Source organism: Marmota flaviventris, chromosome 18 (assembly GCF_047511675.1).
Source record: "Marmota flaviventris isolate mMarFla1 chromosome 18, mMarFla1.hap1, whole genome shotgun sequence".
NCBI lineage: Eukaryota > Metazoa > Chordata > Mammalia > Rodentia > Sciuridae > Marmota > Marmota flaviventris.
Window position 1 is genome coordinate 30,608,209 of NC_092515.1, and position 26,021 is coordinate 30,634,229.

Sequence of the window (26,021 nt, forward strand, 5' to 3'; positions counted from 1 at the left end):
CAAGCAAATATCTTATACATATTAGTCAAAGGAGAGTAGAAGGATTACATTAATTGGATAAAGTAGGCATCGGAACAAAACAGTAATGAGCAGAGACAGATAGAACATTATATGATGATAAAGGAATTAATCTACCAAGAAAATCTCAAAATAGGAGCCTAAAATCCCAGCTACTCAGAACCTGAGGTAGGAGATTGCAATTTAAGGGCTAGTTGGGACAACTTAGTGAGACCCTTCTGAAAATAAAATGTAAAAAAAAAACCTGGAGATGTAGCTTAATGGTAGAGTTTTCCTGTGTTCAATCCCCAGTAATACAAAAAACTTAAATGGTAGACACCAAACAACATAACGGCAAAGACAATAGAACTAAGAGGAGAAATTTATATATCCATAATGACAGTAGAATGCGTCAGAACTTCTCTCTCAGTGAATGCTAGAACATGGCAGAAAATCAGCAAAGATACAGAAGAATTCAATAATACCATTGACTAATAGGACCTAATAGACAGTTGTAGAATACTCCACCCAACAAAAGTAGAAATACACATTTTTTCCAAGTGCTCAGAGAATGTATACTAAGACAGGCCATGGCATAGGTCATAAAACAAAAAAGACTAAAGTCATACATAGTAGTTTTTCCAATCACAGTGGAATCAAAGCAGAAATTAATAATAGAAAGATAATGAGAAAACCTCCAAACACTTGAAAAACAAATATCATACTTCAAAATAATAACAAGCCAAAAAAGAAGGGCTGGGGCTGTAGCTCAGTGGCAGAGCACTTGCCTAGCATGTGTGAGGCACTGGGTTCAATCCTTAGCACCACATAAAAATAAAGGCATTCTGCCCATCTACAACTACAAAAAAATTAAATAAATAAATAAACGAATGAAAAAATAAATAAATAAAGAGAAAAAGAAGCTCAAAAAATTTACATACATTGAGTGGAATAAATACAACCATAACATTAAAATTTATGGGGGAGGGGGGCGGATGCAGTGGTGCACACCTGTAATCCCAGCAGCTTGGGAGGCTGAGGCAGGAGGATCACGAGTTCAAAGACAGCCTCAGCAATAGCAAGGTGCTAAGCAACTCAGTGAGACCCTCTCTCTAAATAAAATACAAAATAGGGCTGTGTGCCCCTAAGTTTAATCCCTGGTACCCTCCCCCTCAAAAAATATAGGACACAGCTAATCAGTGCTAAGAGGGAAATTTATAGTACTTGATGCTTAGAAATGTCTTAAATCAACAAGCTTCCATCTCAAAGATTTAGACAAATATGCACAAAATAAATGCAAAGCAAGAAGAAGGGAAGAAATAATAAAGATCAGATTAAAAATCATGAAATTGAAAATAGGAAATAAAAATGACAATCAATTAAACAGTTGGTTATTTGAAAGAATCAATAAAATTGACAAGTCTCTAACAAAACTGAAAAGAGAGAGAAGTACCAATATTAGGAGCAAAATTGAGACTATCATGATTGACCCTGTAGCCAGCAAAAGGATCATAAGGGAATACATTATGAACACTACATACATAAATTTGACAAATTGGATGAAACTAATTCCTTGGAAAAGAAACTACAAAACTTACACAATATGAAATAATCTGATGCCCTATCACCAGTAAGGAAACTGAATTGTCCATAATTTAAAATTTTCTAAAAGGAAATTCCCAGACCCAGGTTGTGTCCCTAGATAATTCTACTGAAGGTTGAAAGAAGAATTGACACCGACTGTACACAATTTCTTTCAGACCCTAGAAGGGCAAGGAGCACTTCCCAATTCATTTGATAAAACCAGTACTGCCAAGACAGAAGAAAACTGCAAACCAATATCTGTCATAAATGTGGACACAAAATCCTTCACAAAATATTAGCAAATAGAATATGTAAATAATTAACAACATATAAAAAGAATTATGTACCATGACCAAGTATAGTGTATGCTAAGGTTATTGAAAAATCAATCAATGTAATTCATCACATAAACAGAATCACGAGGAAAAATGATATGACTGCAACAATAGGTACAGTAAGGAAAAAAACAGAAACTGATCAAACCCAACACCTTTTTATGACAAAAAAGTAGGAATAGAGGGGAAGTCCCTCAATTTGATAAAGATTATCTACAAAAGACCTATAGTCGATATTAATCGTAAAAGACTAAATGCTTTCTCCCTAAGATCAGAAACAAGACACAGATTTCCACTTTCACTCCTCTTGTTCAACACACTGCTAGAAGGTCTAGCCAGAGCAATAAGGCAAGAAAAAGAAATGAAGAACATACAGATAGGAAAGGAATCTATAAGACTGTCCCTATTTACAGATCACATTATTGTCTTGAAGAAAATCCCACAGAATCTACGCACACACACAAACCAATACAGCTAAGGAAGTTGAACAAAGTCTAAGGATACAAAAATACACGTTCAAAAACCAACCGTGAGACTGGGGTTATGGCTCAGTGGTAGAGCACTTGTCTAGCATGTCTGAGGCCCTGGGTTCGATTCTCAACACCCCATATAAATAAATGAATAAAATAAAGGTCCATCAAAAATCAAAAAGATATATATAAAAATAATTTTTAAAAACATGCTTCTAGGGCTGGGGCTGTAGCTCAGTGGCAGAGCGCTTGCCTAGCATGCGTGAGGCATTGGGTTTGATCCTCAGCAACGCATAAAAAATAAACGAATAAAATAAAGGCATTCTGTCCATCTACTGCTATGAAAAAAAAAATTTAAAAACATGGTTCTATATAGTAGCACTAAACATATGAACACCAAAATTAAAAATTTAATCCCATTCATCATATATAAATAAAAAATTAATTTAAAAAATTAATCCCATTTAAATTGCTACAAAAATGCAATGAAATATTTAGAGTGTCTGTATGCTGAAAACCAAAAAAATAATGATAAAAGAAATCAAAGATCTAAATAAATGGAGAGAGATACCAAGTGAATGAATTGGAAGGCTCTACAGAGTAAAGACGTCAGTTCTCCCCCAAATTGATAGACACGGTTCATAACAAAATTACAGCAACAACTTATGTAGGATTAGATATTATTCTAAAATTTATATAGAAAGGTAAAGGAAGTGAGATGGCTAAAACAATTTTGAAAAAAGAATAAAATAGGAATCAGGCTACTCAATTCCGTGATTTATTCTAGAACTATGGTAATCAAGACTGTCATATTGACAGAGGAATGGACACATTGATCAATAGGGCCTAAAAACAGACCCACCAAAAAAAAAAATGAGAAAATGGTACTTGACAAAGATACAAAAACAATCCAGGGGAGAACCCAGAGCCTTTTCAACAGACAACCCAGTACTGGAGATTTGTAGGCAAGAAAACCCCCTCAACCCCTCAACTTAAATAAAAATTTACTCAAAATGCATCACGGATGAAAATAGGAAATATAAAAACTATAAAACTTTCAGGAAAAAAATATAGGAGAAAAATCCTTTGGGACGTAGGGTTTAGCAAAGAGTTTTAAAATTCGGCACCAAAGGTAGAACCCTTAAAAGGAACAACTGATAAACTGGACTTCATAACAATTAAAAATTTAAAATTAATGACACTCCGCAGAAGCTCCCTGTTAAGATGAAATGACAAGTTAGAGACCAGGAAAATATTTGGAAATCACGAATCTGACAACAGACCAGTATCTAAAATATATGAAGAACCCTCAAAACTCAGCAGTAAAAAAAGTAAACAATCCAATTAGAAAAAAGGACAAAAGATATGAAGAACCCTTTCATCAAGGAGGATGCACAGATGGTAAATAAGCCCATGAAAAGATGTTTCAGCATCATTAGTCACCAGGGAAATGCAAATTAAAGCTACAATGAGATATCACCGCACACCTATCAGACTGGCTAAAACTAAAAACAGGGTCAAAACAAATTCTGGCAAGGATGTGGAGAAACTTGATCTCTCCTAGGCCCCTGGACACAGGACGGAACTCTGGAAAACAGTGTATTGGCTTCTTAAAAAAAAAAAAAAAAATCAAACAAACTTGAAAATGTGACAGTCCCAGCAATGCATTCCTGGGTATTTATCCCAAAGATAATGGAAACTTATATACAATCCCATTCACGTAACATTCTGGAAATGATGACACTGTAGAAATGGAGAAGAGATCAGGGGTTTCCTCTGGGTAAGGAAGGGGTGGGTGGCAGGTGGGAAGTGGCCGGGGCTAGAGCAGGGCCGTGGGAGGGATTCCTGTGGCGATGAAAACATTCTGCCGCTTGACGGAATCAATGTCAATATCCTGGTTGTGACACTGTGCTCTAAGTTCTGCAAAATGTCACCGTTGGGGGAAACTGGGTAAAGTATAGAGAGGACTGCTGTGAATCTGCATGTGAATCCACAATTAATTCAAAATAAAAAGTTCATTTTCGGGCTGGGGATGTAGCTCTGTGGTGGAGGACCTGCCATGCACGTGCGGGGCCCTGGGGTCCATTCGCAGCCACATGCGCGGGCACGCACAGTTTAGTTTCCTTAAGCTAAACATCTTTTTTTTTTTTTTTAAATTGGTTTTATTTTTTAAATACATGACAGCGGAATGCGTCACAATTCTTATTACACATATAGAACAATTTTTCATATCCTCTGTTTTAAGCTAAAAAATCTTAAAGGAGTGAATAAGAGACCACAAAGCACTTTGAAAGAAGGGGGAAGAGACACATTTCTCTTCCCAAGGTAACTGGTCTGAGACAGTGGGGAGGGCACAGCAGGGCAGGTACACACAGGATGGCCACTGAAATTTAAACTTCATCTAACAAGAAATAATTTTCCAGTGGGTCCCTTATAATATTGTAGAAGTGTAGCTGTTCCTTCAGAATCCACAGGGGATTGGTTCCAAGACCCCTGTGGATACCCAAATGTGCAGATGCTAACGTCCCTTATAAAAAAATGGCCTAGTGTTTGCACAGAACCCACGGACTTCTATTTTAACACACCTCTACTAATCATACCTTATGCCACATCAATGCTATGTAAATAGTTGCTCTACAGTATTGTTTGGGATCAATGACAAGAAAAAAAAATGTGTCTACTTGTTCATTACAGACACAAATATTTCTCCGAATATTTTCAACCCGTGGTGGGTTTCATCCATGCAGAACGGGCCGATACGGAAGGCTGGCTGTACTTATACTCAAAAACGGGTGGCTTATTTGAAATTCAAATTTAACTGGCCATCCTGTAGTCTCACTGGCTAATCTGGAAACTTAGGAGAGAAGGATGGGACAGGAGGGGTCTGGTGCAGAGACAGGGAGAAGCAAGAGAAGGACTTGGAGACAGGATCCAGGGGACAGGCAAAGGGGTGCCCGGGGAGTCCAAGATGGCCCAGGCATCACCCAGTTAACCCCATGCCAGCCCCTGGGCCTTGGCACCACCATCTGGTCTCACCCTCCCTTACAGGGAAGGGAATGCAAAGGGCAGCTCTAGTGCCAGGTCTTGGTCAGACCTGCTCTGGACCTAAATCTGCACTGCCATCAGGTCAGACTCTGTCCTCAGCCTGAAAGTCATCTTCCAGAGGGACGGCGCTGGCCATCAGATTCCACCCTGCTCCCACACATGGAGCCGCCTTATTTTCTTCCCGCCACCTTCACTATTTGACATAATCAGGATTTTCTCATCTGTCTTCTTGTTGCATCCTGTCTGCACCTCTCTCAGCCCTACGCTCGGGACCATAAGGACTGTATTGCTGGCTGTGATATCCATGTTCAGTGTCCCACATACCGAGGGCCCGGTGCTCAAGAAAGAAAAAAAAAATGGAATGAATCAGGGAATAAATAAAAACCCATTTGATTGGAGCTACTCCTGGGTCTCTCCTGCAGGCCCGGCCCCTCTGGGTGCTTGACGGGAGAGGGCCAGTCTCCCTCCTTCAGGAAGCCCTCCGTGGCATCCTCAAAGCCACAGAAAGATGGCATCTGGGACTTCGGCTCAGCACTCCTAGGGACCCCATTACCATCACCATTATGCATACTATTAACTTTCATTAGTCCTTGCCACAGGAAAGAGTGCCACTAATATAATATTGGTCTCTACCACTTTCTGAGAACTTCCACGTATCAGGCAGTGCGAAAGAGAGGATGATGACTTCGTTGGAGCCGCTGGATCCAGCCATGCCTGAAGCGTGCTACCCAATGTCTGCCCATATTTTTCTGTTACATGAACTGACGGTAAATTCTTGTACGCTTTAGCCAGTGTGAGTTGGATTTTGCCACCTGAAAAGAGTCTTACCTACTGCTCTGTAGTATTAGGAGGAGGATGCTTTAAAGGTGAGGAGCTGAAGTATTCAAATACTGAGTCATGAAGTGGCACAGCCAGGAGCCAGCAGCCTGTGACTTCAGGCCTGAGCTCTGAACCACCGGGTTTCCCCGTAGAGCTCATCCTGCGTGTCTCTCTTTCTTCTTAATATTGACACCTACATCAGACTGGGCAAACTGTTGGTGCTTAATAAGAATCTACAGGAGAAACTCAGACTGGTGACTTCCTGAAGGATTCCGTGTTTCAATCGTCCCACGGATTCTTAGTGCCACTCGGGCTCCCATCCTGCCCCGTGTCTTTGGGGACTTACTTCCCGTCTCCCCGTTTCCATTTCCCGAGGTCGATGAGCAGGGATCACCCTGGGCCTTGAGAGCAGCCAGCCAGCGGGGACACAGCACTCCTTCTCCCCACTGGGCCCCAGGGACTCACGGGGAAGGGAGACCTGGCTGGTGTCCAAAGCCTAGTGTGAGGCTCCGGTGTGTCCTGGGTGCTCGTGGCGGAGGAGACCGAGCGCTGGGGCCACCACTGGCCACAGGACCCCCTGATGTCTTTCTTCCACTGCTCCAGTAGGTCTTGGCCGAGACCAAAATACAGGGGAAGCTGCTTGTGTATCAGCTGCTGCCAAGCAGCTGGATGACCTCAGAGGTCACCAACAAAGTCAGTTCAACCCAGAGGCCACCAAGGCCCCGGGGAAGGGGGAGCCAGAAGAGAAGCCAGTCCAAGCAAGATGGCATCAGGGCCAGGCCCTGCCCTGCAGGCGGGCTCCAGGCTCTCTCCCCCTCACCCCGTCCTTCCTCTGTCCCTTCCTGCCGGCTCTCCCTCCTCAGCCTGCAACCTGCTCAGGTCCCTCCCTCTGAAAAGCACAGAAACCTCCGGGGGCATCCAGGCCCCTCGCCTCCCACTTCTCCCCCTCCCTTTCCAGTCTGGAACCTGGAGGGGCCGGTGGACACTGACGGGTCCTCCTCCCCCAGCTCAGGTGCAGGACACAGTGACCAGGTCTGGCCTCCCTCCCAGGGCCTCTCCGTGGCCCAGCTGCTGTTCCTAGACACACGGTGCTGCCTCCGCGCGGGTGGCACATGCTCCTCGCTCTCCCACCTTCTCCCGGATGCCCTCCCCGTCGATCCTGCTGCCCCGGGAGCCACTCCTCCAGCCCAGACCTTTCTCCTGAGCTCCCCGCCCCCCGGGATCCAACCGTGGGCCAGATACAGGTGCTCAGGCAACGGACTCACGCTTATGCGGTGCTGAGCCCGTGGGTCCAGGGCTCTGGGGCGCGGGTTTGGAGTCCCGTGGCCTGTGCTCAAATCTCCACCCTGGAACTTACGCAGACTGAGGTGGTCACATTAATTCCCCCCGAACCCAAGGGGGGTAATAGCAGACCCTCTCCCCTGGGGGTGTCCTAAGGGTTAAGCTCGTTGGCACGTGCAGATGTAGAAAGAAGGGCCTGGAACATGGTCAGCCTCACCAGACACGACTGATGGTGACTAGTGCCCCAACAGCTCCTCTTCCAGAATGGTATCATCTTGTCTCTGTCACCCCAAGCTCACCCCCCTCCAAACCCACTCAATTCCCAAATCCCCCTCTTTCAGCTCTTGGGCATCTTTCCAGCCAACATCCCAAGACCCTCCTAAGCAGCAGCCCACCTTCTCTCACCTCTCTGCCTCACCATCTTGGCGGCCCCACCTTACTTTGTAGCAACCCTGAAGGGCCTGCCTGTCTCCCTGACTGCCATCGGGCCTCTCTTCTGCAGGACCTGGCTGTACTGCTTTCTCGGCCTGGAATTCCCCTCCCAGCTTGCTCTAAGACCCCGATGAGGTGCCACTTCCTCCAGGAAGCTTTCCTAGCATGCCCAGATTGAGTGACGGACGTGCCTATCTTCCGAGCGCCCACATCTTAGACTCATGACATCACGGTGAGCTTGAGAATTAGCATCCCCCCAGCTGGGCTAGCGTGAGGGGCCTCACGGCCCAGAAGGATTTTAATCACATTGACAGAACATGAAGCGACGAGGTTACTATAAGGGAAAACCCCAATTACAGAGGCTCCCCTGCTCCCACTTAAAAATGACACACACACATAAAAGGAATTCAGGAAAATGAGATCCTAAAATTTAGAACTGGTAGCTGCTCCACGGCCCAAAAGTGCTCAATCAATAGCTTCCTCAAATGCACCGATGGGACTCAAAATTGGGGAAACTGAGTCCTTTGGGCCAGCTCTTTCACCTGGCAAGATGACGGGGGCGGGGGGTGACTCTGTCCCAGTTTGGAAGTTTGGTGAGGGAGAGGGGAAGGGAAAGAAGAGGGAGTGGGAGAGGGAAAGCAGTGGATTAAAGGCGGTCCACACAGTCCTGCTATTCGGACAGAACAATTCCAGAACTGAACAGATCTCCAGGGGGAGGAGACATTTTTATCACATACCAAGGTCAGACAGGTGTTTGGGTCTGGTGTCACCGGAATCAAAAGCCCGACACGGCACGCTCAGCAGCATGTGTTCGGGCAGAGAAAGACGGGAGCCCCCTGCCCCCCTTTCCTCCTGCTCTTCCCTTCCCATATTTCAGAGGGTTTGTATCTCCCTGGTGTGAGGGGGAGACGCTGATGTCCACCCCAGACCTTCCCCCGGGGCCAGCCACCCCCTCCTCTCACATGCTGGGTCTTCTGCGGGGTCCCAGCTGCAGTGAGAAGGGAGGGTCTGAGTCTGCAAAGCAGCTCGACCCTGTCTCCAGGAAAAAGTTTCTCAAAGATGCAGGAAGCTGAATGGCTCCCTGCTGTCTCTCTGTCTGTCAATCCCTGTCTCTTCTTCACCCTGTATCTCTGTGTCTCTGTCTCTTTCACTGTTTCTCTCTCTCTCTCTCTCTCTCTCTCTCCATCTTCAACTGTCTCTATACATCTCTGTTTCTCTCTAACACATCTCTGTCTGTCTGTCTGTCCTCTCTCTCACATACATACCCCCAACTCCTTCCAGGTGCATGAGGGGAAGGCTGGGGGAGGGAGGGAGGTGGGCCAGAGGCCAGCACTGGGGCATTTTTAAGGCCTAAGCAGGAGGCCAGAGGCTGAGCCTCCAAATTCCCCTTTCCTCCCCCCACCCCCCCTTTTTATTGCCCCTGACAGAAAAGTCCAGCCTTTGAGGGGCACCCAGGGACAGGGACCAGCTTGACCAAGAAGGGCCTTCTGGAGTGACTAATGCCCCTCTGGGACAGGCCTGGCTCCTGCCTGGCGGCCCACCAGAGTCCACCACCACTGTCCCAGGACAAAAAATCCTACGGAGATTCCCCGAGGACCGACGTTTCCCAGTCCTGCCTTCCCTGGCCCCCAGGCCGAGTCACGGCCCTGGGACCAACCTGGGTCCCAGCAAAGTTGTTATGTCGAGGACAAGTTCTCAGACCCCTAGCCAGGCAGCCAGCCGTCCCCAAAGCCAGTCAGAGGAGGCAGACACCCTGGGCGAGGCCACCCACCACGGATCTCCAGATGCAGGCCTTGCCTCCCAGAGTCCCTGAGTAGGGGTCCCAAGTGCCCTACGGGGACAACATGCGGCCTTAAACATACATGTCATCACATGTGGGAAGACATGCACTGCTCCCCTCCCCAGCCCTGTGGAGCAACCGGCCTCTGAGCCAGGGTCCCCCACAGCCTCCTTAGGCTCTCCCCAGCCAGGGGCCTCCTGCAGAGCCCAGAGGGGGGCCGCCTCCCAGAGTCTTAGGTGGAGGCAGGGAGGCTGGAGGGAGCCAGGTCACCCCAGCGGGAGGCCACAGAACAGAGCTCTGGGCGGGTCCAGAGAGAGGTGTCTGAAGCCATCTCAAAAGCCAGGGGAGGCCCAGGGAAGGGGCCTCATTCTCTGTGGGGAGGGGGGATTTCAAAGGCAACCCCAGAGCTGAGATTTCCCAAGACCCTTGCCTTTCTCTCAGATCCAAACGGCTCCCTCCCCAGCAGCAGCAGCTAGAGGGGTGCTGGGAAAGTGTTTCCAAGGAGACCGGCCCTGAGTCATCCCAGCTCCCGGGTCTCCAGGCTGCAGAGTTACACAGCCCCCCCCCCATAAAAAGGCCAGTTTACCAGCCCCAGGGGAGGTCTCCAGCAGACGCAGCCCTTGAGGAGGCCTGCCTCAGACCCCCGAGGGCCCCGAGTTTATGAGAAGGCCACCGAGCTGAACAGTGCCACTTCCACCCAATAAGTCCCCTCGGTACTGCTAAGGGGAACTGTTACCCCGTCCAGCCCCAGCAGCCTCTCTGGGCCCCAGTGGGTTAGCAGGAGAAGCTGTGCACAGAGACATGGCCCCAGCAGAGCCAACCACAAACCAGGCCTCCGTGTCCACCTCCCTTCCACACAGTCCAGTGGCCGCCTCCCCTTCCAACCCCCAGGCACACGGCAGCAGTCAGGTGTCATCCCATCAGCCCCCCACCCCTGCCCTTCCCGCAACCCTGCATTAGATCAGGCAGGCCTGGGTGCTCTTCCCATCTGTCCCCTGCAGCCAGACGGACCTTCCTAAAGCATCTGGCTGAGTCCAGGCCACACTGCTCCAAAACCCTCCATGGCTCCCTAGTGTTACAGCTCAAGGCGACACACTCAGGAGACCACAGGGACAGGCTAAGGACACAAATGAGCCCAGCGGTCCTCTGTAGCTCCGTGGCTGTTGGTGAGGCTGTGTGTGAGCCTTGCCCACGGGGAGCGCGGCTCTCTGTTCCAACTGTGCCTCTGGGGATGCTGACCCCTGGCTGCCGCCTCCTCTGGTTCTTCAAAAGAAGCCAAAGACATCATCAGCCAAGGACTTCCAAGGACAGACCCTGGCCTAGAGGGTGAAGAAGTCCAAACCTAAACCCCTTCACTCGGCAGCCAAGGCCTCTGTGACCTGGCCCCAAACACCCCCCCTAACCCCTCACTGATCACCATGCCACCGCACGGATCACTAGTCAGACGCTACACTTCTGAACCTGCCCTGCTCTTGCCTCTGAGCCTTCACCCCACAGTCCTCCTAAGAAGGGCCTGGACCACCTTCACCACCTAGAAATAGCACATGGTTCCAGGGTGCTCCTCCTGGGAAAAGCCTCCCTGGGCCACAGTCCTGCTGGAGACGGCCCTGCTGCAGAAAGAACTCTCCACCCCCATCACCCGGCCCTTCCGACAGACCTCTTTGGATTCAGAGGTCACTGAGCATCAACCTCGCTCATGTCCATCCCCCCTCTTTGCCGGGGAATCCTGGGTTCTCTCGCCCTGCAGGCTCTGGCCCCGCTGAGGTCGGCCCCTGCCCCTGCTGCTGGCTGGCTCTACGAACTTGGGTAGGCCACTTAACCTCCATAAGCCCAGGTTCCTTGTATAAGACGGGAGACTAGCACCGCAGCAAGGCGCTGGGAAACAGCAGCTGTTGGCTTCCTTATCTAAGGGCAGGGACCATGCCGCCCTCTGTCCCCCTCAACCTCTGTCGCTGACAGAGGCCACCACAGCCCTGGGCCTGCAGTAGGTGCCTCCGTTCACGATGCCATCAGGGTGGTGCAGTGAGGGAGGGCAAGCAGGAGGAGGGGTCTGGCTCACGGGCATCAGCGTCACTCACAAGGGCCAGCATTCTGGACTGAAATCTCGGCTCCGAGACCAACCTCTCCTCACTGCCAGCTCCCAGGCCCTCCGGCTTCCCCGTGTGCCCGGAAGCGGGCCAGCACATGGAGCGGGCGTGGGTGAGGGCCCCTGTCCAGCCACCAGATGCGACTCCCTCCCGTGGAAGCCCGGCCTTCAGCTCACACAAAGGCCCAAATGCTCGTCCATCAAACCCTCCCTTCAGCTCCCGCAACTCAGTTAAGAGCAGCCCCCTTCGCTTCCACCCGAGGACACGGGGCTTCCAGAGTCTGCACAAAAGGAAGGTGGGAGAGAGAAGGGAGGGGGGAAGCACCTTTGAAATCACTGTGGTCCAATTAGCCAGGCTCTCGCCCTTCCTGCTTACAAACAGGAGCCGCATTACCACCTGCTACCAAAGCAAACATTTTTAGATATCTTCATCTTCACCTCCCTGACACTCCTGTGAAAGGGCTCTCAGCAGCCGGTGACTGGCAGGGTAGCTTTCCTTCTGCACTCCAGCAGGGAGCTTTCAGACAGAAGAAATTAAAAAGCCACCAATCTCCCTGTCAGGCCGGGCTCCCAGGGCCCCACCTGGCCTTCCTGGGCTCTCCTTCTCCCCTCACCACCAGGTGAGCCCCACCACACACACACACACACACACACACACACACACGACTGGGGATCAGTACGTCAGGGACCGGCTCCACGTCGCTGCAGGAAGAGGCTGTTCAGATGAGCTGAGATGCTGTCACCTGACCCCAAGAGCCGGCAGTGCTGTGGCTGGGCCAGGACCAGGGACCCACACTCGTTCCACAAGCGCCTTCGCTAAAGAAGTCCCTTGCAATAGCTCCTTTAATGGTGTGGTGACAGCACATATGGAGAGCAAGCCACACTCTTCCCCCTGGTGGCAGCAACCGCTGGAGAACGTGTCTCCTGAAGGTGAGTACCTCCTCCCCCCGGCCCGCCTTCCCCCTGCCCGCCTTCCCCCGGCCTTCCTATGTGCCTACTAGATATGGATGGGATCTATGGATCACTACACTTCCACTCAAATAGCAAATGCACGTTCACTAACAGGCATGACGAGAATGTTCCCAGCAGCACACTGCTTGAAACAGCAGAGCAACCCAGTGGCCTGTTCACACCATGGTGTGACGCGGCACTGAGGAGGCATGAGCGCCAACTAGAGGCAGTCGTGTGAACAGCAAGAGGTGCCCGACACCAGCCCCCAGAGGCTGTGGGGATGACTTTTATACTCAGGTCCCTGAGTAGAAAACCAAGCTATGCTCTCAGCCACCAGGACGGTGATGGCTTGCCATTCATGAGGGAGGGTCCTAAGGAGACCAAGAGATGCTGGGAAGAGTCTCCTTTCTTGATCTGGGTGTGGGCTACCCAGGTGTGATGAGACGGTGAGGTTCTAGAGGTTTGGGAATCTATACAGCGAAGGGTACGATGACTATGGTGAAGGCTGTAGTGAAAAGATGGCCTAAGAGGAAAAGCGACTGTTTAAAGTGTGACTGAAACCTCTCTGCTCAGACAACAGGAATCTCAGAGGCAGAGGCTCTTACGGTTTGGATACAAGGTGTCCCCCCAAAGCTCCTGTGTTCTTGCAGAGGTGAAATGCTCAGATTTTGAGAGCTCTAAGATAACCACTGGATTAATCCATTTGATACGTTAATCATTTGAATGGATTACTGAGTGAGAACGGTAGACAGACGGGGTGTGGACAGAGGAAATGGGTCACGGGGGGCATTTCTTGGGGATTTTATATTTTGCTACTGCTCCTAGTTCGTTTTCTCTCCCTCCCTCCCTCCCTCCCTGTCTGTCTCTCTCTCTCTCTCTCCTTCTTGGCCACCAAGAGGTGAGCAGTTACCCTCCACCGCACCTTAGGCCCGGAGCGATGGAGTCACTCAACCATGGACAGAAACTCTGAAACCATGAGCTCCGAATAAACTTTTCTTCCTCAAGTTGTTCTCATCAGGTGTTTAGGTCACAGCAATGAAAAGCTGACTAACACCAGTGATCACACATCCATGAAAGACCCTGGATTCCAGAATCCCAGAAGCTCTCAAAGGCCCTAAAGCCAAACACACTGACCCTCCTCAGCCGGGGGCTGGCCCCTGCTCTTCAAACCCCCGTGTCCTTCACACACCCAGACACCCAGGGCACCCACACCCACCCACCCGTGTAGTCGGCAAGACTACACAGCTCCCCAAAGACCTCAGACCCAGCGGGAGAACTCTGTGGGCCTTTGAAACCTCCCCTTCTAGAAAGACTGGATTTTCCAAAGTCCACATCCCCTTGGAAGAGGAAAAAGGAAAAGTACCAGCCCAACTTTGTAAGCAGTCTGTTTTGACAGCGTGCCTGAGGAATTCACCACGTCGAGTGGGGAAATGTGAGCGGTTAAAACTATTCAATGTCATGACATACAAAATTGAGGCATAATTGCCCCTGAGTGCTTGACAACTGGAAAGCACTTCGTTTCAGAAATGGAGGGAAATTTATGCTGGGAAATGGAAGAGATTGTCAAAAGTTTGACTGTAATGTGAGCGGAGCTGCGACAAGAAGGCTCGGGTGGAGAAAACACTCCCACTTTTGACATTTTTACTCCCATTTGAAATGTCTCGGAAACAGCAGCAGTGGCTCCGTCCTTTGCCCTAAAAGCAGGTGAAATGATGATTGGAACCACAAATTTCAAGCCCTGATGGGTGGCCCCCGCGCAGCTGGGAGGAAATGCTCTCTTACCAATCATGTGGTTGGCAACGTGGATTTGGATCTCTCTCTCGTTCTCGAAGGTCATCTGGCACTTGATGCACTGGTATGTCTTTTTCTGTTTGGAAACCCAGAAGAAAGGAGTCAGAGTCAGGAGGGGGCATTCACAGAAGTTCCCAGACAGACGGGCTCAGGACTTCCCAGAAGGGCCAGTCTCTTCCCATTTCCCCTGGAATCCAGCCTCGAGAGACTGGGGAAGGAGCACAGGCCCCTTCCAAGGGAGCTTACTCTGCTACATCAGGGAACTGCCACAACCCAAGGTCAACCTTTCTAGCACTGAGAGAGGCTACCCAGCTTGGTCAGGAGACTCCATGTACCCACCCGTTCATCTCCCTGCACACCCACCCAGGGACCCAGTCACCCATCCATCAGCCTCTGTACATCCGCTCACCTACCTTCTGCCTACACATTTATCCGTCTCCATACAGGTGGACCCCCCCCCCCAATCCACCCACTTTCTACACATCCAGTAAATTTCCAATGCCTTTACCCACCCTAAGAACCATGTGGCTGACAGGGGACCCTGCTTCTGGGGGCTGTGACGCTCCAGGCTGGCTGAGGAATTTCTCACCTGCCCGGAGCACACAGAGTTCCAGGGGATCTACTGTTCCAGGGTTTCCACACATGGAGACTATTACCAGCTGTCTTTGGTGGTGGGGACAGAAAAATAGAGATCATCAGACACTTCCACCCCCGGACACCATCACCACCACTCCTAGGGGTTGAGCCCAGGGGCACTCTATCACTGAGCAACACCTCCGGCCATTTTTATTTTTTATTTGGAAACAGGGTCTTGCTGAATTTCCCAGGCTGGTCTGAACCTTGAGATCCTCCTGCCCCAGCCTCCTGAGTCAGTGGGATGATACACATGTGCCCCCAACCCCAGCTACTCCAGCTCCTCAGAGCTTCTTGAAAATTCATGAAGAATGAGGCTGACTGTCATGACCAAGCCTGTTCAGTTGTGAAACCTGCTTCTTGGGGACAGAGGTGGTGCTGCCTATCTGGAGGAAAGACTGTGGCTATGGGGTTTTCTGAAGGATGAGGAGTTGTATCAGGACTCAAAATATCCAGGTTTTTTGAAGACCACTTTGGCTCCTGGGATGATGGGGCCTCTCTTACTTCTGGAAAAAGGACCAGAACTTCCAATTTCTTGCTCAAGGACCAAACTGTGAGCCCGCAAGAGCCACCAGTGAGCTCTGCAGCCTCAGCTCCCACATGGGCACCCCCTGTACCTGCAGCCCTGTGTCTATACTGTCTCTACTGCTGTAGATGCTCATGCCATTCCTGAGACTCAGTCCAAATGTCACCTCTTTTAAGAAGCTTTCTCTTCTCACCCAGACCTCCAGCTTTTGCTAAAAGCAGCCGGGTACCAGTACACTGTGTGTCACGGCTAATGGACTGTCTGCTCCCCCCCTGCACCCTGAGCTCCCAGGGGACCAGGAATGTGTTTGTCCCCCTTTGGGATTCCTCGGCCAGCACAGACTGACGCTGAAGAAGGATTTGATGAACACACGAGCAAGTTGCAGAACAATATATGCAGAGACAAAGAAAACCAAAGGAGACTTGCGTACCCTGGATCCCCATACCACCTTAGCGCAGGACCTCATCGGGGTGCGTGCCTAGTAATCATTTAACTGTTTGTTATTAGGATTTTTATTGATGATAAGAAAATGGAAAAACTGATTCTGGGAGCTTTGGTATCCAGGGCACAGTTCCTGCTTGGGCTCCAGGATCCTCATTCACAGGGGCCTTTCTCCAGTGTTTCAGGAGAACAAGGGGTTCAGCGTGTCCCCAGCACAGGCCACAGCCTGGGCCCAGAGGCAGGCACTTGCCATGGAAAGGTCGCAGGAAGACGGAGGTGCATCTGAGGGTGGTACAGGACAGAGCTGAGGAGTCCAGCCTCCTGACAGGCATAGGAGATGTTAGACCCTAAGGGGACTGCAGGGACAGGGGTCTGTGGAGGAGACATAGCCCCCCAGCCCCTATCTCTGCTCAACTCCATGAACCCTATCAAGATCATTCCTTCCCGCTCACACGCACCCCACCCTCTCTGCCTTGATGCTTGGACGAAGGAAGGAAGGAAGGAAAATGCAGGTGCCCCTTCCAAGGAAGCCCAGGGAGGCCTGCATGAGGACTGCCCAGCCCCTGTGGGGTGGGCAGGACGAAGGTGGGTGTGAGGCCCCAGCCGGACAGTTGGAGGAAGACCATGTTCCCTGCCATGGATCTGCTTGGGCAGAAGCTTCTGGAGGCTACAGCCATGGTTGGTCCCGATCAGGGCCATCCAGCTGTCCCCCTAGGGGCAGGTGAATGAACGGGCTCACAGGTCTTGGAAAATAAATCACCAGGGTCTCAGGCAGGAAGAGAATCTCCCACTAAATGCCCTGCACCACGTGGTCACCTTTTGGTGGCAGAAAGAGAACTGTCAGATAACAGGGCCATTCCTGGTGCAGAAACTGTCCCCAGGGGATTCCCAAGGGAGGAGCCAGAGAAACTGCTGAGCTCCATCCACACAAGAACTTACAGATGTGCAAACGTACATACGTGCATTCACATGCTCACCCTCAGCCCAGCTCAAAATGAACAGCCATGGCCTATACAGACATGCCCACAACCCCCCTGACAGCAGCCTGCACCCTGCACCCCAGACTTGCATGTGGGATGTGTATTGTGCCTGGAGAACTGCAGGCATCCTCATGCACCCACAAGGTTGCAGAGGGCCACACATCCAAACGCGTTCCTAGAGACACACCCGTCTTCAGCTCTTCACTGGAACCCTGAACCCCAAACTCCCAAACTCATCCACAGGTACACAAGCAGCTTCTACCAGGTGGGTGGCCCAGACCCACCCAATACACAGATCATGAGAGTACCCAAGTGCACTAGTACCCAGGCACGCACCCTGGCTCACACACACAGGCTCACCAGCACTGACCTCTCTGAACTTGGTTGACCCCAAGTCCTTACCTCAAGAGATCAACCCTCGTCCCTCCAGCTCCTGCTAGGAGACATCATTATGAAAGGAAGAACTTCGTATTCAAAGTTCCTTGTCTTCCCCTTCCTGGGGCCCAGCCTAGGAGCACCAAAGCTGAGGTCCAGGACCTGTGGCCAGGAGCTATTTCCCCTGCCTGGCCCTGAGCAGCCTCCAAGCAGAAAGAAAAACCCCTAAGGTCAGCAGGGACAGAAGGGGGGGGCTGGCTGGGCCTTCAGAAAGGGAAGGAGGGAAGGGACAGTCAGAGCTGCTGAGTTTCACTGAGATGCACTGAGCACCTACTACGTGTGGGAAATGCACTGAGCACCTACTACGTGCGGGAAATGCTCATACTGAATTCTCCCGCCCCTTTGCAAGCTGCACATCAGGGATGGAGAGGTGTGTGGCTCGTCCTGACTCCCAGGCTGGCGAGGAGGGGAACTGGGCCTGGAAGGCAGGAGGCTCCCTCTGGAGCCCACTGTCTCAGCTGACATTTTTGGCCCAGAGCCACAGACCTCCTTGGACAGTCATGGTCTAGGTGACAGAAAACTGATGTGACCTGGACATAAGCTCATCCTCCAAACCTGGAGGTCCATTAACCGGGCTGTCCAACGGCGGACAGGCGCACTCAGGCTGCCTCACCCAGTACAGAAAGGGCCTGGGGCCCGCTGAGCGGAGGCAGGGCCGGGGTCTGCCTGCACTGGCCTCAAGGGGGAGGGGGCGATGCTGTTATTACCCATGAACAGGGGGAGGTGGAAACCTCAACGCTTCACGCTCCAGCCGACAGCAGCCTCGGCCCCACGGGAACCCAGTCCTCCGAGAGCTAGTTGCTATGGATACACTCCCGAGGGTCCCAGCCTGCCAGCCCCCAAGCCCCTGCACAGCCCCCAGAGTCTGCTCTGACATGAGTGAGTCCCGGGGGAGGGAAGGGGTGGGCGAACAGACAGCTGGGGCCCTGCCCCCAGGAGTGCCCAGGCAGGGGGCACAGCCCCAGAGGATCCTTGGCTGGGGAGGTACCTGCGCTTTGTCTAGCTCCTTTCTGCAAATGGCCCATCTGCCTATGCCTCTGGGCTGGCAGAGAAGGGATTTTCAGCCCAGCCCCTCTTTCAGGAGGTTAGAGGGCAGGAAAGGAAGGTCTGCAAGCTCCAGGAAATGAGGTTTCGGTCCCTGCGTGGCCACATGTGGCTGTGATCCTTGGCTATGTGGCTTCACCCTTCTGAGCCTGGATTCCCCTTTGCCAAGGCACAGGCCACAGCAAGACTCTAAGGCTGTTGCTATGGAGACAATCCAAGAGCAGGTGCCCAGGAGAGCCGCCCTCACACATAGTAGGGGCTTTCACAAAGTGGTACTTCGGCGCTAGATCCAGAGCAGACTGGGGATGAGGAGGCTCCAATAGATCCAGGCTTTGAATGCACCAGAAGCAGCTCTCTGGCCAGCAGGGACCCCAGCACGGTGGGGGGCGGGGCTGAAAGGGCAGGGATGATGCAGGTGCCCCCAGGAGAAGGGATCAGGGTCGCAGCCAGCCACACTGTACCTGAGCACAGGCATGACCAGCCTGGACCCTGCCCCAGCCGGCCTCACCCCTCCTGCAGCCAGGATGCTCCCCGAGTTGCTCAGGAGACTGTTGCTGGTCAAGGGTACAGGCTGGGCACCCCACATGGCCTGTCTGGAGTCCAGTCTCCTCTGGGCCTTTCCACGGCTGCAGTTCAAGGCAAATGACCTCACCATCCTCTGCCTCGGTGTCCTCACTTGAAGAAATAAGTGCCGTAGGCATCGACAAGATACAAAGTGCTTGGCACCTCCTCGTCCCCAGCAAGTGAGGACTGTCACCACAAACGAGAAAGACATCAAGTGGCGCCTCCTACGTGCCCGGCCAGTCCTGGACTCACTCAGCCTCGCCAAAAGGCGGAGGTCAGCCTGGGAAACGGTCACGGTGTCTGACCAATCAGAGCAGATGCCGGTTAAGCCCGAATGGCCCCCAGTGCCACCCGGGGGACGGCGGCTCTGGAAAGAGACAAGATTACTACTTCTATTTTACTACATTGCCATCACTATTAATTACCATTACTGTTACCCTCTGGCTTCACAGGAGAGGACCGAGGCCCGGAGAGGCCAGATCACAGCAGGGCACCAGAAGAGAGACGAGCAGCCAGGCCAGCTGACTCTAGGGCCCCAACCCTCCCAAGACCACCCACAACGCCCGGCCAGCGGAGACGACGGGGGCAGAGCTGGGCAGCAGCCCCCAGGGCCCACACTCAGGACCTGTGAAGGGCATCCTACTGCACCCTTGTTTAGAGGCCTGGCCCAGCCAAAAGGCCCCGAGAGGCTGGGGTGTCACCATCCCTAGTAAGGAACGCCTCACTCCGCAGGCCCCATCCCAGCCAGACACACAGCCCTGCCCTCACTCAGGCCGCCTTCTTCCTAGCCCGTGTCCACAGACAGGTCGCTCTGGCCCGCTGCGTCTCCATGGGCTTGTCTGTAGCACCGGGGCCTGGGCCACGAGGCCTCTGTTGTCCTCCCACTGCGGGACCCTCCCTTCACCCTCTCCAGACCTCCTTCCCGGGCCTTCTCAAAGCCCCAGAGCCCCAGGCCCCAGTTCTGATCCCGAGGCCAAACACCCTCAGCAAACATCCCCGTCTCCTGCAGCAGGCACCTGTGACAGGTGGCTCTTCCCTAAACCCTACCTCCCTGCCAGTGGCGCCAGCAAAAGCCCCTGAGGGGAGAACACTCCTGAGAACCGCGTGGCACCTCCTCCATCTAGAAACACACACAGACTGGATGGGAATCCGGGAATCCCTGGGCCTGGGCTGTCTGTCAACCTTGGGCCGCGCAGGCTCCGTGTCCTCCACTGGGTGGCCCTCAGCCCCTGAAGGCAGGCCCAAGGAGGCCCATCAGTGGCCTACACTTGCCTCTGCCTCACTGAAAGTCTCTCGTTTCTTTATTTTTCGGGTTTGTTTTTTTTTTTTTTGGGGGGGGGTGGTACTGAGGATTGAACTTAGGGCCTCACACATGCAAGGCAAGTGCTCTACCACTGAGCGGCACCCCCAGCCCTTTTTGTCTTCTATTTTGAGTCAGGGTCTTGCTAAGTTGCACAGGTCGGCCTCCAAATTGTGATCCTCCTGCCTCAGCCTCCTGAGTAATAACCTTGAATTACAGGAGTGCACCATTACACCTGGCTAAAAGCCACCCTGGGCCCGTGGCTCCCTTGGTCCGTAAGCCCCCAGGGTGGGATCCTTTGCTGGTTCTCCTTGGCTCCTGGGCTCCAGACATAACAGGTGCTCCAGAAAAGCTGAGGAATCCATCAGTCCATCACTACCGATGACAGCACCCAAGGGCTTTCCACGCACCACAACTGCACCCACAATAATGACGCTATTGTTGGTGACCATGACACCTGGATTCCAGCAAGTGTGCCTGAGCCCCCCAGCCCCCTGCTGGGCTCTAAACCCCTGGGAGACCCCTCCAAGACTTGTCAAAAGAAGCCCAGCTCAAAAGCCCAGAGAAGTTAAGTGACTTGCCCAAGGAGACCCAGTGAGCAAGTCCATCAGTCTGCCCATCAGACCAACCTCAGAGACACCAGCCATGGTTGGGGAAGGGCTTATGTGTGCTGCCACTTGCCAGACACGGAATCTCACTGGCCCCTCACCACCATTCTAAGAAGTCAAGGTGATCATTGTTCCCACTGCACAGATGAGCTCTGGACAAATGAGGCCCAGAGAGATCGTCCATGTGTGTATGTCACACAGCTGGAAAGGAAAAGGGCAACGTGGACTCAAAGCAGTGTCGTGTCCTACAGGGCAGACGTGCTCGGCCGCCCCGGGCAGCGCTGCCTCTCGGGGCTAACAAAGGGACCACACAGGAAAGATGGCACTCGGAGTGCAGTTTCTGTAGGGATCCCCACGGAACAGAGGGCAGGGTCAGGCGGGCTGCACTTACCCGGGGCACTGGTGACGTCTGGGTGCCTTTCCGAGGCCCACTGGTCTCCGGCGTGAGGTCGCGGTGGTCTACCTGCATGTGGCTCTCCAGGTCCTCGGCACTCTCGAACTTGACACTGCACTCGGGGCAGCGGAGGCCGGCACAGGGCCGGTCAGCGGGCTCGGGTGGGGCCAGGCCACCCACCTGTCCATTGGCGCTGCGGGCCATGCAGCCGGCACACAGGCCGTAGGGCAGCCCGTTGACGTCCAGCTTCACCAGGTCTTGCTTGCTGCGGAACTCCTTGAGGCACAGGGCGCACTTGTAGAGCTTCTGCAGCCCCTGGCCGTTGGGGGAGGACGCGGCCGAGCTGCCGGCCAGCTTCTGCATGTGGAAGGTGCCGTGGATCTTGAGCTCGAGGGTGGAGGTGACCGTCTGCATGCAGACCACACAGCGGAAGCCCGTGAGCGAGTTGCGCAGGTCCGGGTGCATCTGGCAGTGCTCGATGAACTCCTCCTCGCTCTGCAGGGGCATCTTACAGATGCGACAGGTGCCCGTGTCCAGGCTCTTGCTGTGGGTCACCTTGTGCTCGGTGAGCGTCAGCAGCGAGGGGAAGCGCTCGCCACAGATGGGGCACATGTAGTGCTTGGCAGGGCCCCGGTGCGTCTGCAGGTGTTCCCGGAGCCCGTTCTCCGAGAAGAAAGTCCGCGAGCAAACGTTGCACTTGTGGCTGCCCTTGATGAACTCGGCCTTCTTGCGCGAGCCGTCGTCCTCGCCCGGCCGGATGTTGTGGTCCCGCAGCCGGTGGTTCTGCAGCAGCACCTCCATGGTGTAGGCCGCCCCGCAGATGTCGCAGCCGTACATGGGCTCCGACGCGTCCACGTCATCCTCACTGGCCTCGTGGCTGTTGGGGGCCTCGGGGTTTTTGAGCAGCATGCCCTGCAGGTCGGCGGGTTCGGCCTTCTTGGTGGCCGCAGGGGGCACCCCGTTGGCCGTGCCGTTCTCAGTGGCGGCGTCGAACACGCAGTGCTTCTCCCTCAGGTGCTTCTCCAGGAGGATGATGGCGTGGAAGGCCTTGCTGCAGAACTTGCAGTTGTACTTCTTGCTGTGCGTGGTGATGTGGCACTGCAGCTCCACCTCGGTGCTGAAGGTCTCCCCGCAGAAGATGCACTTGTGGGCCTTGGCCGGGTTGCCCAGGTGGCTGTGCTTGACGTGCACCTGCAGGTCGGCCTCCTTGCGGAAGTCCCAGTTGCAGGCCGTGCAGCGGTACATCTTCTTCTCGTTGCTGTGCTTCACGGCCAGGTGCACCTGGATGGACACCTTGGAGTCGAAGACCTCCTGACACAGGGTGCAGTGGTACAGCACGAAGGTGTGCATGTCCAGCAGGTGCTTCTGCAGGTCATCCACGGAGGAGAACTGCTTGTCGCAGCTCTCGCACACGTAGTGGGTCGAGGTCGTCATGTAATGCACGGTCAGGTGCTGCAGGAGGGACTCCTGGGAGTCAAAGTCCTCTTTGCACTGGGGGCACGCCTGCTTCCGCAGCAGCAGCTCCAGGTGCAGCTTCAGGTGGGTCTGGAAGCTCTCGAAGTTGGAGAACTTGAGGTCGCACTGGTTACAGGGGTACTCGCCGTTGGAGATGGAGTTGGCGCTTCCCGAGAGACGCTGCCGCTTTGGGGAAGACACCTCGACATCCGAGGAGACCGGGCTCTGCTCCGCCTTGGACTTCTTGCTGTGGGCCAGCGGGATGTTCTTGTGGTTCTCCTTGATGTGCTTGGTGAGCTTCAGGATGGAGCCGAAGATGGGGGAGTTGGTGCAGTAGGGGCAGGAATAGACCTCCATAAAGGACTGCGTGGGCTGTACCACCGGAGACTCCAGCTTGGCGCTGCCCACACTGCAGTGCGCCTGCTGGATGTGCTCGGTGAGGGAGGACTCGGTGAGGAAGCCCATGGAGCACTGGTTGCAGAAGAAAGCGTTGTTGCCGTCGGGCGGGTTGGCATTGGGACCGCAGTGGGAGACGCGGATGTGCTCCTGCAGGCTGTTGATGTCGGCGAACATCTCGGGGCAGTAGTTGCAGTGGAAGGCAGAGATGTTGCCAAACTGCATCACGGGATAGGCGTGGCTCTTGTGCAGCTTTCGGACGTGCTCGTTGAGGTTGTAGAGGGTGGGCATGGAGTCCAGGCAGATCTGACACGTGTGGCTCTGCTGGGGCTTGTCCGCATGGATGGTCTTCAGGTGGATCTCCAGCACGGCCAGGCTGGTAAAGTCCCGCTTGGAACAATAGGGGCAGCTGTACACCACCTTGGACCAGCCCTGCCCATCATCCCGCATCTTTTTCTGCCCCCGCAGCGGCTTTAAGGTGGAGTCCGGGGTGGAGCCGCGCTCCACGGAGGCGCTGGAGTCAGGGGTGGCGCTGCTCATGGAGGCCACGCTGCCCAGCACGGGATCCGGGCTGACGCTGTGGTTGCTGGAGTCAGGCTGCCGGTGGCTGTCCAGGTGGCAGTAGACGCCCTCCACGGAGGAGAACTGCTCGGGGCACATGGGGCACTTGTGTTTCTGGTTGGCGTGGGATTGGTGGATGTGGGCGAGCAGCGTGTTCTCGTCGACAAAGACCTCGGGGCAGTGGATGCACTGCAGGTCCGCCTTCTCCGAGAGCTGGGGGTGGCGCGTGAGCACGTGCTTCTCCAGCTCCTCCGTCTGGCTGAAGGTGTCTTCGCAGTAGTCGCACATGAAGTCGTCCTTCTTGGCCTCCTTCTCGGACTTGGTCAGATGCTCCTTGTTCTTCTTGTGGGCCTGCATGTGGCTCTGCAACGAGCTGGTGGAAGAGAAGCCACGCTTGCACACGGTGCACTTGAAGGGCTTGCTGGAGCTGTGGGTCTTCAGGTGGATCTTGAGGTGGTCGCTGCGGGAGAAGGCCGCCTCGCACTCGTGACAGTGGTACTTCTTGTCGCCCGTGTGCAGCTTGATGTGCCGGTCTCGGCTCCTCTTGTGCTTGAAGAGGCGGCTGCAGTAGGTGCACTTGAACGGCAGCTTGTCGCTGTGGATCTGCTCGTGCCTCTTCAAGTAGCTCAGGCGGATGAAGGACTTGTCGCAGAACTGGCAAGGGTACGGCAGGCCCGTGCCCCCTTCCTCCTCCCCGAGGCCGAGGTCACAACCATCTCCGATCATCTGCGTGGGTGATGCAACATCCTTGCTGGAGGGAGACGAGGCCACCCAGGAGAGTTGTGGGTCGTCATCACCATCTGCAGGGGGAAGGCAGAGAAGAGATTAGAGGCAATTCCCAGGGCCGCCGGGAAACAAGGACAGAGCCAGCTTCTCGACAGCTCTCGGGCTGAGGCTGTGCAGCTGGCCAACTGCTGCAGGGGGAGCCGGGGGAGCCGGGGGCCGGAAGCAAGTGGACATGCGGGCCTTCCCATCTGCAGAGGAGCAGCAGGACGCGGAGGGGAAATATCTTTTTCCTCAGCAACACCTGCCTGGGCCTGGTTGGATGTGGTACCCCCCACCGGAGGTGAAGCTCTCAGCCACTTCCCCGAAGCGGGGAGGAGCGGCAACCTGGACAAAGTCACCGGAAATGACCTCACGGACCATCAGTCCCACAGGCCAAAAGGAAGACAAGTCCCATCGCTTGATCCACACCTGGGAGCCGACTCCCCTCCAACCCCTGATCCTGGAGGGCAATCCCACTGGTCCTTAGGGGCACAGCTAAAATGTTGCAAGAAAAAAAAAAAAGCCCTTTATTGTTATCAGCTGTACCACGTTCTTTGTGGCTGAAGGGACCCATAGAGCTGGGAACAGCTTTTCAGGTAATAGACAAGAAATAAGAGGTGTGAAATCACAGGACTCCTGAATTGGACTTGGCACTCAGATGGGGACGGAGCCCAGGGCACTAGGGAATGGCCCGAGGGTTCCCAGCACACAGCATCTGATTTCTTTGTCTCCATGCCATCCCTGGATCTGCCCCAAGTCCACCCAGACCCAGTCCTAGGAGATGGATTGACGGTGCCCATGATGGAAGAACAGGACCTGGAGGGCCAGGGAGGGACACCGAGTTCCGGAGCGACAACCCCTTAGCTCCACCAAGCGGCTCTCCTTGCAAAGACTCCCTGGGGACCAGGGCCCCCCTCAGCTTCGCTGGCCCTTCCAGCCTCGGAGGGAAGCTAAACAAACCCCAGGGCTGGCCGTTCCTGGGAAAACAAAGGCACACAGAGCAGCAAGCACAGCCAGAGAGGTTCCCAAGGCCCGGCGGGGGCCAGCGGAGCGGCCGGGCAGAGAGCGAGTTCCGAGGCTCAAGTTTCTCATCGGGTGGATTTAAAACTTAATAATGAATGAAACAGACCGCAGGCTGCTGCGGGCAGGGGAGAGACAAACAAAAGCTCAGATTTGGCTGCGCTGACCTGGCTCTTGTAACCCCGAGGAAAAAAATCACTGCCCCCGCCTCTCCAGCCCCAGCCAGCCAGCCGAGCTCAGTCCTCAGAAAAGTCTCACTGAAGTAGCTCAGACGTCTCGGCCCAGAGGCAACCCAGGCCTGCAGGAAGGGAAGGGGCCAGCGGGCCAC

The 26,021-nt window shown here is 53.6% G+C and overlaps 1 protein-coding gene across 1 annotated transcript in view; it reads right to left on the reverse strand.

Annotated features, from left to right (window-relative positions):
• Positions 1-26,021, reverse strand: part of Znf423 (zinc finger protein 423) — a 318,207-nt gene that overhangs the window by 105,471 nt on the left and 186,715 nt on the right. Inside the window, exons 4-5 of the mRNA XM_027939114.2 lie at positions 21,494-24,708; positions 14,563-14,647 (exon numbers count right to left, since the gene is read on the reverse strand). Of these exons, the coding sequence (XP_027794915.1) occupies positions 14,563-14,647; positions 21,494-24,708 (3,300 nt within the window). The remainder of the gene's footprint in view (positions 1-14,562; positions 14,648-21,493; positions 24,709-26,021) is intronic.